The sequence below is a fragment of the Phalaenopsis equestris genome, unplaced genomic scaffold, assembly GCF_001263595.1.
Source record: "Phalaenopsis equestris unplaced genomic scaffold, ASM126359v1 Scaffold000036, whole genome shotgun sequence".
In the NCBI taxonomy this organism is placed as follows: Eukaryota; Viridiplantae; Streptophyta; class Magnoliopsida; order Asparagales; family Orchidaceae; genus Phalaenopsis; species Phalaenopsis equestris.
The window spans coordinates 1,037,385-1,053,626 of record NW_018164478.1 but is presented as its reverse complement, the minus strand read 5'-3'; the positions used below and the strand labels follow the sequence as shown (position 1 = coordinate 1,053,626).

Here is a 16,242-nt window from a genome sequence, read left to right as displayed (position 1 = left end):
GATTAATATATTGTGAAGATATGGTGTACCCTAGTTCCAAGTCAACACCCAGGGTCAATCCTAAAGCCAAATAATCCTATAGGGACTCTTCTTGAATTCTCTTATAATGATCTTACCTACTAAATGCTAGAGGTTAAGATCATTATGTGAAATTTCAAGTTAAGTAAAAAGAAGAGTTTTGAATTTCTAATGGTGGGGGTACATTTTCTAATTTTCTAAGACTAGTCAATAGGAAAGTCCTATGGCTAGACCTAGGCTACTAAAAAAAGTTTTCTAGACCTCAACCAAAAGTGAGGTCAACATAACCCAAGCATGGACATCACCAAAAACTTCCCAGTTTCATGTTTCAAAGCAGATGCCACTTTCTTATGTAACTTCCAAAGAATAAACCAAGCGCTGCTCACTTCAACAAATCTCCAATTAGCTGAAATAATTCTCAGAAAATCATCGTGTCTTGCCCAGACATTTGAATATCTGAAGTGGTATCTAGAAACATTTTTGAAAAAAATCAAAGGAAATGAGGGGATTATGATCAGACCCAGAACTACAAAGATGTTGTACTTGAGAGAAGTCATAAGAGGAAATCCACGACTGATTAGCAAAACACCTATCAAGACGTTCAAAAAGTTTCCCCCTTTTTCAAGTAAACTTGGAACCAACAAAACCCAAATCAGAAAGTCAGCAATATCGATAGCACCGATGAATTTATCCATCAAAGCGGGATCCACTCTCCTTCGTCCCAATTTCTCATAACCATGCATAATCATATTAAAATCCTCGCCAACCATCCAATTATCTTGGATTAACACTCCCACACTAGAGAATTTGTGCCAAAGATCATATCTGGCAGAAGTAGATGACCCAACATATACAAATGTCAGTCATCCCGAAAACTCATCCATAGAGAAATAGACATGCACAAATTGTATATCATCAGCAATAACATTAACTGTGATGTGCTTCCGCCAAAACAATCAAATCATATTAGAACAATTACTAAAGAAAGAAAAATGCTTGAATTTACCCAGAATGCGAACATCTGGATAAGATACCATAGGTTTCAAAATAGAGAAAATATCAAGTTTATGGATCCTTGTCATTAATTTAAGTCTACCAAGAGAGTAAGAATCCGCAACTCCCCTGATATTCCAAATTAAGACATTAAACATGGATAGACAACTTACCCTTTCTAGAAAATCTAGTTCGGGTGTGTTCGTAATTACCCTCTGAATAATAATGATCAACACAAGTCAATGCATTTCCCATCTTCAGATTTTCTAATTTATTATGGCATTTATACGTTTTCCTACGATATTTCTGAACTTGTCATTCTTCCCTCAATATATTTGAAACCTCCTCCAAGGGGATGTCAGAGGCCACAGCGGCAGTGTCGAGATGGAGCATAACATTCTCAAAATGATTATTAGTTTCAGGAGGGGGGGTAGCTTCCCAGACAGCGGGAAGATTAACTTCCTCAAAAGCCTGATGCACTCTCCTAACTCGAGGAGAAATAGGGCCAATATGTTCAGATGGAGGAGTGGGAATTTCCCGGTCAGCATGAAGTCCAACCTCAGAAGGAGCCATATCTGCACTCCTAACTCGAGGAGAAATAGGCCCAATTTAATTGGTATTCATGTCAGCATGAAAAGCCTGAATCAATTCTTCCGCAGAGAATGTGAGTTGGGGGTTTGGTCTGTATTAGGCCCACCATTATGATTCACCATATTTCGCTTCCGCGACTCAGGATGTAAGTGAAAACACTGAACGGGGTCATGGCCAAACATACGACAGTGTGTAAGAGAGATTTTGCTCTAGAATCACCTGTTGCCAATAACCATTATACGCAGAGTCGATCCAAACCTTATCAGGAGATGGTAAAGTGATATCACGTTCAATAAGGATTCTAGTCGTAGAAGGTCTAGATAAAGTGTAGGTGGCGGAATCCAACTTCAGAGGTTTTCCAAAAATTGCAGCTAAAGAAAACAGGATCTCGTGATTAAACAAATGAATCTTCAAGACAGGGAGTCTGATCCACACGGGAATAATAGGGGGTTCGGCTATAGGGTCGAAATCAACCGACCACTTCAATATTTTCATAACAAAATCATCAAACCGCACTAAACAACGGGCAAAAAACCGTGTATAATCTTCTTCGCTCGTTAATTGAATCAAAATGTGTCTAACATCCAAAGGGTCAATTTTCCAACCTTCAACTAGCTTCATGAGTTCAAAATGTTTTAGGAGAAATTCCAATTTAGGATGACCATACACGAATTTCCCCACCATACCGAGATGACAGGAAATAGCCATATTAGCATTCTCAGAATAAGAGAGCAAAAAAGCGAGCTTACCTCCTTTTTTACCTAGTCATTTGCTGAAGCTAAACTCAGGGCTAGCGAGTCATGATAAGCAGGAGGGAAAATAAGAGATGTCGTTAGCATTGTCGCCGGAGGTGACGCCGGCGTAAGACCGTTCCATGACCGACGACCTAAGCTCGGCTCCATGAAATTGCCAGAAACCCTAGCAGAGCTGAAGAAACCATTGCCGCCAAAAATATATATAAATCATATTATATATATATATATATAATTTATTTAATAATATATTTTATATATTTACATCTAAGTTTAAATCATTACAGCTAATGTGGTCATGTGGTTTACATCTTTTGTTACATGAAAAAAGTGTAGATTCGAATCAAACACCCTACATTTACTTTTCTAATTAATTTAAATGAGCCCATTTTGAGTCGAATATGCACAAGAATATGTAAATCGATCCGAACACGAATATATTGTTCATGACCAATTTTGAACACAAGCCAATTTCAAACATGAGTAATTTGAACGAGTCTAACACAAGCCAAGCTCAAGCTTGGCTCGTTTACAGCCCTACTATTGACCATATCAACTCAAAGGACACTGAAATATTAAAATGCAGCATGTATTAACAAAGAAAGGCATCATATAATATAAAAAGAAAGGAAAAATACCAACAGGAAAATTCAGTTGTTTAAGAAGAACAACTGCTTCAGCCCTTGCTTCGATGGGTTCCGACTCGGAAGAAAGTTTTTCCTGCAAAGAATGGAAGTAAATTCTTATCTAAGAGATAGATCTCAAAGAACAACGTATGCGCTGAAAAAATGACAACAAAAGAAATATACCACACTTGTTTTGAAAGATAAAAAACAAACAATATAAAACTTTAAATTGAACAAGCCTCATTTCAGTCGGTAGTTCTTGTAAAAGAGAGAAAAGTAGACAATTGCTAAAACTACTAGACGGCAAAAAGGATACATAGAATAAAAAGAATTGCGAACTCATGAAATAAGAGGAATCATACATCAGATGATAAGATACAAACATTGCATAAAACTCGATCATGGTACTTTTAGAGCATACATTAGTTTCATTGTTGATGAAAAAAAAAAATTGCATCAAGGATAGAAATATGGAACATGATTAATAATTATGATGGACAACTAGATTGTTAACCTAACCGGTGCATGTCTTCAGCCAAGCTTTCCTAGCTTTTTGAAGCTGGAATTTGCTTGCTAGTGTTTTTCTTTTGAGCTGCATTTCAATGTTAGTTTCAATTGAACTAAATTTTCTCAACATACTTTGAAGGATCTCCCTCTCAACAAAGATTTCAGGGTATATACTAGACAAAATATTGTTAAGCAGGGAAAATAATGGGCTCGCATTGAGCCTAATCAAAACTCCAATTGATTCCAAACTATTATAGATGAACAACTTGAGGATGACTAAAATTGGTCCATTCTTATAAGAAAAGGAGTGAGATCAAGCACATAACATGCCCATCACAATTCCATCTCTTATTATGGAGGAGATTCATGCCATAGAAAAGAGTCAAACTTCGCAGATAACTAATTTGCACGTAGAAAAGAACCCAAATGGGTGTAGGTGGATCTTCTCTGTCAAGCACAAGGAAGTTTAAAACATAGACAAATAAAAGGTGTGGCAAGTTGTAAAGGACACACTTAGTCTCATGGCATTCACTATTAAGAGACTTTTGCAACCATGGAAAAATTCAAAACAACTAGTGACGCAGGGCTTATGAGGGACCGGCCGGTTCTCTTGAAGGAGGCCCCACCGCCCCCTCCTTCCTCCTCTTTCCTTTCTTTTTTTCTCCCTTCCTTTTCTTTCCTTTCTTCCTTTCCTTTGTTCCTTCCTAGGCCTTTTCCTAATTTAAATCCTTTCCTAAAAGCTTATATGCTGATTTTATTCTCCTTAATTTAAACTTTTCCTAAAATTTGAGAACTTGATTTTATTTTTACTCCTTCCTTGTTTTAAATGTTTCCCAAATTGGGTCAAGTTTTTTATATATAGGAGTGATGTGTCTAGAGTTAGGGGTTTTGATATCGAAATCTGAATTCAGTTTTATCTGCGTATTTTGTCTCTCGAGGGTTGTATCTGGCGACAAGGAAGGTGCTCCGGCTATAACCCCGTCTGAAGTGGTGTTTATCTACAATGTTCTGACTACTACCCACAGTCTTGTAGCTAGCCGACGTTTCAGCCCTTCCACCAATCTAGCCGGCAACTTCCCTACCCCCCTTCAACTCCTCCAGAGCGCCAACACTCCTCCTGCAACCTCCCTGCATGTTACCGCCCTCCCTGCTACCTTTCTGACAACTGCCAATAAGCCTGAAGCCTCCCTATAGGTTATCTCATTTCCTGCTCCTCTCCCAGAGTGTCGACATTTCCCCACAGCCCCCTCTGCAGATTATCGCCGCCCCTGCTGCTCTCCCAGGCTGTCGTTAGCTCCCCTGCAGCTGCTGCAAACTGTCGCAGCAGCTGCCTCCTCCCTCACAGCAGGATGCAGCCCCCTATCTGGTCTCCAATCCCCTGCCTCCTCCCTCCAAGCAGGCCGCAGCCATCATCAGGCCAACAGCGGTTGTAGATTCAACTCCAGCAGCCCACTATCTAATCCTCGACTTCGGCCGCCATTCTTGACTCCGTTCCTCGGCTTCGAGCGCCACTCTTGCCTCCGCTTCTCAGCTTCGGCCGCCATCATTGCCTCCTACGGATTCCATCCTTCAACAACATTTCACGCTTCTTTCGGTTGCAATTCCACGCCTCGACGAGCGTTAAATTGTTGTCCCACTCCTCCCTAGTCGCTCGACATCGCTCCGGCCTTCATCGTAGCCGTCATTCCAGCCCCATCTCTCCAAACTCCCTTCTCATCGAGCTTGATGTGTCTTTGTTGATTTGGTCTTTATTTGTAATGATTTGTTTTATGTTCTGAATTATGTGGTGTCTTTCTTTCATTTGAGTCATTGTTGTAACCATCTTTTTAGGTGATTAATAAATTCGTGTCTAGCGTCGTGGTTTGGGTTAACTCCGGTATCAACTAGGGTCCTTCTACATTGGCTACAAATCTGGAGTTACCCCTCTTCTGATTGGATGTCCAAATGTACTCTTAAATGAAGATTTAAAGGAAAAAGTGTACACAAGGCCACCTACTGAATTTGAGAATCAACTAACAAAATAAATGCACAAATCAAATAGATTTTTTTATGGACTCAAACAAATCTGCATGAGCTTGGTTTGAGAGATAAAAAAAGGGGAGACACCAAGGTTACTACGAATGTCAAGCCAATCACACTATCAATGTCAATTGAAGTAGGATCTCAATCTTTACTATTTATGCTAACATAATTGTTACATAAAAATTTAGAAAAATAAATGACTAAATTCAAGAAAATTTTGCAAGATAAGTTAAAATCAAAGATTAATCTTCAATATTTTGTAGAAATTGAGGTTGTTAGATTAAAAGAAGAGATCTTCCAAAGAAAATGTCCTCTATACAGCTCAAACAAAATATGAAATGTTGGGTTGTAAACTAACAAACACACCAATAAAGTATACATCAAAACTTATAAAAGGTGAAAGAAGGGACTCTATTTGGCAAAGGATGAAGTCAAAGACTTGCACAAAGACTTATAAATCATTCACATAAAAGGAAAGCTATTGATTTTTAAGTTAGTGTTTGACGCGGGTGTGTCTCCCAGACAAGACACGGAATCCCATGCAAGTTGCGGGTGCATCGATGCGGCGCAAGAGCGCCTCCCGCACGAGACAGGAGACATGAGTCGTGAAGGCCTAACCTCTGAATTGGCCATTCTTTCACGTGAACCAGTTAATTCCGAGGAAAGAGAGGACCGCAAAATCGCTCCTTCACGGAAAATTGCGACCTGACTGAGAAGGCCCCACCATTAGCTATACTCGTAATATTTATATATTATTTTTTGTGTTTTAGGTCAATTTTTTATTTCAAGTTTTTGCTAGAGTTGTATCTGAGGTTATATGGTTCTCAGGTCATATCCTGCTCTAATGTAGTGATTATCTCCTCATACTCTTCCCTTGCTTGTTGTCTCCCCTTCCAATCGTCGTAGCTTGTTGTCGTACCCTCAAGCAATAACTGAGTTACTGTCCAGCCATCCCAATCCAATTTTGGCATATTGTCACACGCTTCGCTACCCAGCAACCTCCATTTGTTGTCACACCCTCCCACAACCCCACTATCAATTGCAGCACATTAACTCGGCCTCCTGCTTCATGTCTAGCCACCACAAAACTTCACAAGCTTGTTGTCGCATGGTCCAGCAACCTTTTGTTTGTTGTCAAGCCGCCAACTCACTGTCCCTTCACAACTACTAAACCTCCCTACCACCTACAGTTCTTCGTTTCCACGACCTCGACAAACAACACACTACCGTTGGTCCTCGCCTTAGGGAGTCTTTTGTGTTTGTTTCATTGCTTTCTTATTTTTAAGTGTCTTGTTTGTAGCTTCTTTGAATTTCAACAAAAAATTTATCATTCTGTTGTAGTTTTTTATTTAACTCTAATATCAGTGTTGTAAGCCAATTTATGAATGATCCAATGAAAAAGCATATGGAGGTTGCCTACAATATTTAAAGCAACTTAATTTTGCTCACGAAAAGTATTATTCTTTAGAAAAAGCTCAAATTGTGAGGCAAGAATCTATTGTAATACATGTTGAGTTGCCTTAATCAGTGATCAGAAGTCGGAACCCAAATAATGAACTTCAATGTGGGTGATGTGAATATCTATAGAAGCAAAAAACAGTTTGTGGTAGCTATTAGTGTAGAAGTTGAATTTCATGTAATGACTCGAGATAATATAAGAAGCAATTTGGATCAAAAAACAGCTGGAATAATTTTGGGTCAAAATCAAAGAGACAATGAGTGTTCATTGTAAAAATCAATTTGTTGCCCATATTGTTAAGAAAATATTATCATAAAAGGATCAACTACATTAAAAATTATCATTAATTTATTCATAAAACTGCTTATAATAATTTTATTAAATTAAGATGCGCTCCAACAATTTTCAAGTTCCTGACAGGTTAATTCAAATACTATTGTGAAGAGACTTGAATGACCTATTTTCCTGACTTCAATCCAATGCACTTGATGAACAACTCAATGTCGGCTTCATTAATACTCAATCAAGCTTATTCATAATAATAAATAAATAAATTTGAATATTTTTTTAAAAACTCAAAAGTTAATGACCCAAACTCAAATACGTTCCAACTCGTTTATTTATTTTCAAGAAAAAATTTATTTGTTGTTTAACAAATAACTCGTTATTAAGCTAGGTTATAACTAATATCATATATGATACATTACTTAAATAAATTTTAATTAACAAAAACTTATAATTTATTTAATAGTATAATATAAAATTTTAATATCAATAATACTTTAGTTTTAAACATTTTTTACATATTTATTTTATTAATTTTTTATTAATTAATACATCATTATCTACCATACTTAATCTACCATATTTTTAAATATTAACTAAATTAATATTTAATAAATACATAATATCTATTTACTAATTTGGATAATGCGGATTATTTATACAATATCATGAAGTTTAATTTTTTTGCACATATCTCAGATTACTCAATGTTGGGTAGCCTCAACCTATCTATTCTCCCTTTATGATTTTGCCTCATTTATTTTAAATGAGATCTTACACGACTTTGTGGGATAAATGCATTTTTGTTATATTTTAAATAATATGTTTTTTATCAGATAAGTAATTATAACTTTTTTATTTTTTTTTCAAATAATTTATTTCTCATTAGTAAATATGCATATTAATTTAATGTGACTCCCTATTTCCTTATTCAATGAACTAATTTATTAATAATATTTTTTGTTATTTCTTACAAAGAATTCACTTGCACTTATATGTTATTTTATTTAAATAGTGTAAATTAGTTAGATACTAATTCAAAATTTATTTAATTGTTCGTTTGTTTAGTTTTATAATATCTTTTAATAATAATTTTCTATGAAAAGTTAAGTACGCGTTCGAACTTTTACTTCGTTCAATAACTTTTTGAAACACTCATTAAATTAATATAAAGAATATAAATACAAGTCAAATATAATTATCAAAAAATTTAGACAAGCCCGTGACAAGATTCAAGTTATATGAGAAACAAAAGGGATCGAGGTGTGGTTGGGAAGGATACAAGGAGATCGGGCATGCCCTAATCGTAATCCTATAAGTCAGCAATCAAATCTGGGAACGAACGTACCCTAATAACTGGAAGTAATGGTGGTCAAGAAAATTGACGGTTTGAAGAAGAAATCAAAGAAAGAAATGGGGCAACTTAAATACGAGATAAAGGAAAGATTTTCTACCATTGATAACCAATTCGAGAGCTTGGAGGAGAGACTGAGGAAGTTTATTGAGATGCAATCCAAGACACCGACGGTGGTTCAATTGGCAAACCCTACCCAATGGCTAACTGAAGATTCATTATCTAAATTGAAAGAGAAAGAGATCTAACGAGAGAAATATGAGGAGGAAAGCATCCACCATTAAAAACCTCCTCCCACGGCTCCGATGTGTGATGGATTAGAGATTTCTGATGCAAACGGTGAGTCAAACATGGAGGGGTTATGCAGGGGGTATGGAGGAGCGTGAAGAAAAAAGAAGAGAAGTCAGAAAAGGGTTATCAAAAGAGAGTTTTACCCTCAATACATGAGGGAAAATAGCAGAAGAAGAGAAAGTTGAGATGGTGATGCTAAAGTTAGGAAATTGAACATGTCGATCTTCAAACGGAAAGTCGAGCATGGGCAGGTATATTGAATGGAGCGATAATTCGAGGTGAACGGGCTAGATGGGAAGGAGAAACTCATGGCAGTAGGCTTATGTTTGGAGGGGAAAGCCCTAGAATGGTTTCAGTTGAGGGAGAATAGATGTAAGATCCGTTCATGACAGGAATTAAAGGATAGTTTATTTAAACGTTTACAAGCCATTCAGAAAGGAGACCTACACGAGAAATTTTATGCCTTCACTCGGGAAGTTGTAATGGAATATAGGAAGAGATTCGAGCTCTTATCAGAAAGACTGAGAGAAATTTCTGAAGTCAAATTAAAGACTAATTTCATGTAGGGCCTAAATCTCGACATATGGGCAGCACTCCAAAATGAGGGATACAAGGAGCTAGCCTGAATGGTAGAGGACAAGAATCAGATATAAAGGGCCATCAAGAGTAGCACAGATGGAGCGTCGTATTAAACTGCAACATTCATGACAATACCAAAGCTCAAACAGTAGAAGTCCGGACGGAGGTTGCACGGGATTGGAATAACGGGTCATGACTGAGAGCGACACTGAAGCGCCTTACAGAAACAAAAATTCAGAGGAAACGATTCAAAGGGTTATATTTTCGGTGTGATGAGAAATTTACCCCATAACAGTTGCAAAGATTGAAAATTACAAGTTCTCGTAGTACATGATGAGAAGGTAGAGGATGAAAAAATAGACAGTTGCGGTGGAGGAGAATGAACACTTTCACTTTTTCTCACATTGAGGATAAGGTGTCATTTAGAATGGAGTATTGCTACGTCGGTGTCTAATCTAAGGACAATTTGGTCTTTTGTACGCCTAAGGTCAAGGTAGTCTTTTATTATTATTATTATTATTATTAGGTATAAATACACTTATTATCTTTAGAAATATGTTTATGCATGAAATTGTTGTTGTGCATATTAGTTTTAGGGTTTGGGGATATTTCCTACCTTTCGAATTGTAGGAATTCAAAGAGATCGCCTAACTCTCAAATTGTAGGTGTTTGTCCTTATATTCATGTTATTTTGGATTATAAATAAAAATATTTATTTTACCCTAATTTATGTGGAAACGCATGCCAATTTATACATCAAATCGTATCATATGACCAGGCTAAATCCAATCATTAACATACTCACTTCAACTCGACTCAATTATAGACCTAGTTCCAATGTTGGAATGAATAGGTGGAGATTGTGGAGAAATAATGCCCTGCGTCCATCCATCTAAAGTCAGCTGTGATGCATTGACGCTCTATGATAAAAAAATATGCAGTGTAAAAAACAAACAGAGCACAGACATATGTCATTTGCACATCCAATTAAAATAATAAATATGTCCAAAATACTAAATTTTAAGTTTAAAATATATTACATAAATAGCTCAAGGTAAATCACATATTCTCTTCTATTTTAAAACCTATTATATAAATAACTTAATAGTCACTTAACCCTAACTTTATTTTCTATATTTTGCAATAACTTCCATGTTTTTAATAATTTTTTTTTTTCTGTTGCAGAAGAACAAATTCATTAAACTTCAAGTTACCAATCTATGATATTATGTGGTTTCTATTTCCTCCAGTAATTTAAGATATTTTATAAATTTAAATATATTTCTTATTTTATGAGCTATACAAATAAATTTAAAATTATATCAATTCATTTCATATTTATTTACAATATTTTAAATTTCTAAAATATACTATAATGATGTGTCCAATGTGTATTTGTGTCAAATATTTTCAATTGCATTTTGCGTTCAAATCATATCATGTTCATAACCCTCTATCTTTCTCGGTACATTATAACCAGCCAGAAACAAAAGCTTGATGCCCATGGACTGTTGCAGCCATATATGGTAGCACATAGCCCATGTACTGTTGAGAACTAGACCATATATTCCTGCTACTTCATTTCAAACGGGAACAGATCTACACAAGGGCTGTTTTCGTCTGATTATTAATCTCTTCCAATTCGATTCAATTTATAGATTTTTCAAGTATATCCATCTAATTCAAATTTTGTACAAATGTAAATGCTATGATGTTTCCTTGTTTGATCCAACCAAAATATTGCAGAAAATCGATGTATACACAGCTGTGTAACCTTTAATAATTAATGTGAAGAAAAAATATCTTTGAGAACATGTAATTCATATATATCTAATTGTTGTATTCAGTAATGGCAATCCGACCACTCGCAGCCCCAAATTTCATGCAGGAAATCAAATCTTAATTTGAGATCTAACTAAACCTCTCAAACTTCGTTGACTATATTTCAGATGAGGAGCTCCATTTGTGAGTAACGTTCTAGCCACTACACATCTTTTTCTAAATGTTGTTAGTCACATGCAAGTGGAACCATTAAAAACTTTGGCCAACTTCTCAACATATTTGAGGTAGGCTGTAGAAAGTGGGTTCCAAGGAGCACTCTAACTAGTAAACTCAAAACTTTGATTCATTTCTTGGATTTTGACATCATTTTCTTAAGTTTTGACAAAATTTTTACCATTGGCAACCTAACATCAACCTTCAACCTTTATTATGTAGGCTTAGGGCTGCACTGACAATTGTTTTGTGAAGACAACAAATGCTCAGCAATCACTTTATTGAAAATTCAACAATGGCTATCAAATTTCACCATACTGATTAAAGAAGCCATTATATGCTGTATCAATGAGCCAAAAATATTTGATATGGCTTCTTAAGTCCATTCAAAACTTTCAACTGGTTTGTTCATACAATGATCCTACAAAAATCTCAGTGATCAAACAAAAATGTAATAACTTACAAGATAATACAAATCCACAGAGTTACTATTTGAAACTGAAAGCTGAGTATCAAAAATTGTGAGTGGATAGAAGCACCTACACTAAGGCAGCTTGAAGAAGCAAATGTGAAGCTGTTTGAAGAAGAAGTTGTTGTTCAAAAATTTACGGTGGCTATTATAATTTTTTTTTTTTTTTTTGATAAAGGGAGACCTTTCTAGCAGCCACCATAAGTAGCCAGATCTGGTGGAAAAATAGTTGTAGTTTTTTTGAGAACACAAGCAAAGCTACGTTTCGCCAAACATAAAAAACTATGATGTGGCACCACGCCACCAAGGTACCACCACCGCACCACATTGCTGCCCCAAACCCCTAAACTTAAATCGAAATTAAAACCAAATTTTGAAAGCTACCTGAAGATTGTGAATAACTATGTCCATTGCCTCTTCAGAAGCTTTCTTGCATTCCTGAAACGATGAATCACCATATGCCTGTAGATATTTGAGAAACAATAAGGTAAATAGCCAAATAAATTATAGTAGAAGACTAACAAAGCATGAAGAACGCTGTAATTGAAAGAAAAATTTAAAATATTAAAATAAATAAACCTCGAAAACTGGCTTGGCACCAGTAAAAAAGCGCACAGCATCTGCATAAGCTTCAGCTTTTATGCACCTTCCAAGTCGAGCTGGAAGATCATATATGAACTGCATTTCGTGAGGTTACAAAATGAGAACTGTTTGTATGCACTTCCAATACACATTAAATAAATAAATTAATAAATTCCTATTTCATAGTAATTCCATAATATTTGAGTTTTCAGAAAATCTCCTGCAGTATGTTCAGTTAACCAATGTTTACTCCCAGAATGGTTTTCAAATTCTTAAAGAATAAAAAGACTAGTTGGAGACAATAGTTCTCCAAGTAGGGTAACAACATCGGATTCTAGAATCCATCTTCAGTGAATATTCGTGAATATCAGGCAGTTCAAATTTCAATCACTGCCACCATTTTACTGCTCCTCGACAGTGTTTATTTAATAATCATCTTATAAACTTTTAAATTGACTTAAAAAAAAATGAATTTACTATTACAACATCTGTTTCACAGGTGTCGATCAAGAAGTCTCCTCTCATTTGAACCCACTGCACATGGAAGGCAAGCGAGAGGGAGTTAGAGAGAAAGACAGAGCGTGAATGATAGAGGAAAATAAATCGACGAAGAAGAAGAAATAGAAGAAACAGAGGAAAGAAGAAGAAAAGGAAAAGGAAAAAGAGGGGGAGACGAGTGGCTCAAATCGAAAAGGCAAGCAGCGTTGGAGAAAGGAAAGGAGATGGTGATTCAAATTGCATGCGAGAAGTGTTCCTTCGTGTAGAAGATGCTTGATCGAACATATAAATGCCCATGCGTCCATTTTATGGGAAAAATATTACATCAGGACTCCTAACGTAGAGCTACATTCGGAGTCCACTCATATGCGGACACGTAGAGGTGACGGAAAAATAAAAAAATTTGTTTTAAAGCAGGAGAATATTCCTCCCGTGTTATTTCACATTATTCACTTGTTATTGTGGTGGTATTCATGTGTTATTGTGTTCTGGGAATATTCCTGGTGTTATAATAACACAATAACGCATCAATATCACCATAATAACATCTGAATAACGCAGAATAACACAGAAGGAATATTCTCCTGTGTTACAGGGCCAGATCACAGGAAAGTGTGCGCGTTTTCTTGAAGTCACGTGTTCGCATATGAGTGGACTCCGAACGTGGCTCTACGTTAGCAGTTCTGGTGTAATATTTTTTCCCATTTTATGTGGCATGGAGAAGAAAGATCTCTACATCTTGTGCCCTAACCGAGCAAAAGAGGGCGCGAGTGCGAGAGAAGCTTCCTTCGCCCAGAAAAGCATGATTGGCTCAATAAGGAGATTTTGCATGCAGAGATGCTCTATCCCGAGCATTTTCGAGGTCTCGGAGGAAGAGAAGGCATAAAAACTTTCATATGTGGGTGAATTGACCTAACCTTCTAAGCTACCAATGCCAAGAATAGCTCACGCATGCACGATCAAGTGTTTATGAGAGCCGAATGTGAGAAACAATAAGGCAATAAGGAAATAAAGTTGAAAAAGAGATTTTTCTTTGGATTAAGCATGAAATCTCAAACCCAATAATAGGAATTTCTATTTAATACTTATTTTGATTGAAGATTCAAAAATCCTACATTTAAATTTATTAGATCTTATTAACATACATTCATTGAGAGGGACAAAATCAGAAAAGAGAAGAGTATTTCAGGTACAAAATTAATCTTTAAAGATTAAATATTGTTTAGTGTTAAGTTAAAAATATAACGACCAGAAGCTTAATTTAGTTGCTTCTATTACAGGCATGCCAAAATAAATTTAGAAAAGCCACCTAATCGTAAATTGGAAAATTGATTTATTTAAATTTGATATAGTAATATATATATATATATAGAGAAAAGACCCAAAGGCAAATATATTAATACGAAAAAGATACAGAAATGCTGCATGAGAGCGCCTAAAAAACCTAACTCATACAAAAAAACACAAATAAACTCAAATAAAGCAAAGATACATAAAGGGAAAAAAAAAAGAAAACCAAAATACCACAAAAGTACACAAAAGTGCTAGGGACGTCCCACTTTAGTTTTCTTGTCTCTAATTCTCGGAAGTAGGTCGGCTAACAAATTAGTAAGATGAGTACCATTGTCTGTAGTAACCAAAGTATCATTTATCAGATTTCTGAGCTCATGTAGATTTTCATTTTTCTTCTTCCTCCTGGATGTGTAGACCTGACATTCCTCATCCGATGATTAACTCATTTGATCAGTAGATTCCAAAGGTGATCGGACAGTTGTAGGTCATTGCACATCATGATCCCCATGAGTCTGAGTAACACTAAAATCTTTTTAGACCTGATGAGACAGTCGTGAAACAGTAGAAGTATTTCCACATGTATTATCAGTGATATGTTCTAAGGCAGGTAGAGTCTGAAGAATCTCTCTCTCCCCCACGATAAGAGATTCCAAAGACGGGGGAGCTAAAGTGGGGACTAAATGGTTGACATATTGCCTGCGAGGAAAGTGACGTCTTTTGGGGTATCCTTTTGATGATCAATAGTGTAAAAAACTTGGAGTTGATCAGGAAGAGATGGAATCACAGCCTCTAGCGGAGCAGTTTGATTTTTTGGTCTGAGGTGAGGGAGTAGATGATGGCATTGACAATTGGAGTATCCGAACATACGACAGTTCGAACAATAAGGCGGAAAAGGCTCAATCACTACCTTCTGCTAATATCCTCGGTGTTGTGTGTCCAACCAAATTTCCTCAGAAGAGAGTAAAGTGATGTCTCTTTCAACAAATACTCTAGCTTCAGATAGACGGGAAAGATTAGAAATAGGGATGTCCGTGTTGAGTGGCTTCCCATAAGCTAAGGCAATAGAGTACAATACTTTTTGAGAAAAAAAATGAAATTTCAGACCATGGAAGCGAATCCAAACCGGAACGATTGGTGATTCCGTCTGTGGGTCAAAATTCACAGACCTTTTCAGAATTTTCATTGTTCTGTTTTCAATCCATATTATCCTTCTGGCAAATAAGATCATGTAATCATCTTCATTACTAATTTTAATAAGAATGTGTCTCCCATCAAATAGTCCAATTTTTCACTCTCCAACAAGGTGCATAAGTTCAAATTATTTGTGAATGAGCTCCATTTTGGGATGACCAAATAGAAATTTTCCAACCAAATTTAGACGAAAGGAGGAACCAAGTTGAATACCTTCAAATTCTGTAAAAATTATGGCAGGTTTCCCATTCTTTCTAACGGGTTTCTTGATGTCCTCCGTCCACTCAAATGAATGAGGGATGTTGTGTTAATCTAGTTGTCTCTAGAAATTGTTTATGTATTTTTGCACATTTTTCATGTGGATTAGGAAGTTTTGAAAACCGTTTTGTGGTTAGGTGGTTAAGAAAACCGTTAAGTGGTTAGTTAGTTTTATTTTCAGAAAAATGTTATGTATTTGCTTATAAATTAAACCAGAAAATGTAGAGGGTGTGAACTACTAAAAAAATTCCTCCATTTTTGTTGGCGTTTAAAGTTTGGTTTTGAAAACCAACATTTGGTATCAGAGAGAAGGTGTCAAAGAAATGGCCGAAAATGATGGAGATCCATCTAAGTCACTTGTTGTCATCAAACCGACGGCAAGAGGAGCCTCAATCCCGATCCAATTTCCAACGTTAAGTGAAACGAACTACAGCATATGGGCTGTCAAGATGAAGATAATCTTGCGTTCACTAGGAGTA

General features: G+C 36.1%; 1 protein-coding gene across 1 annotated transcript in view; it reads right to left on the bottom strand.

Annotated features, from left to right (window-relative positions):
- Positions 1–16,242, bottom strand: part of LOC110018773 (vacuolar protein sorting-associated protein 51 homolog) — a 129,371-nt gene that overhangs the window by 68,963 nt on the left and 44,166 nt on the right. Inside the window, exons 5-7 of the mRNA XM_020716204.1 lie at positions 12,521–12,619; positions 12,326–12,403; positions 2,997–3,074 (exon numbers count right to left, since the gene is read on the bottom strand). Of these exons, the coding sequence (XP_020571863.1) occupies positions 2,997–3,074; positions 12,326–12,403; positions 12,521–12,619 (255 nt within the window). The remainder of the gene's footprint in view (positions 1–2,996; positions 3,075–12,325; positions 12,404–12,520; positions 12,620–16,242) is intronic.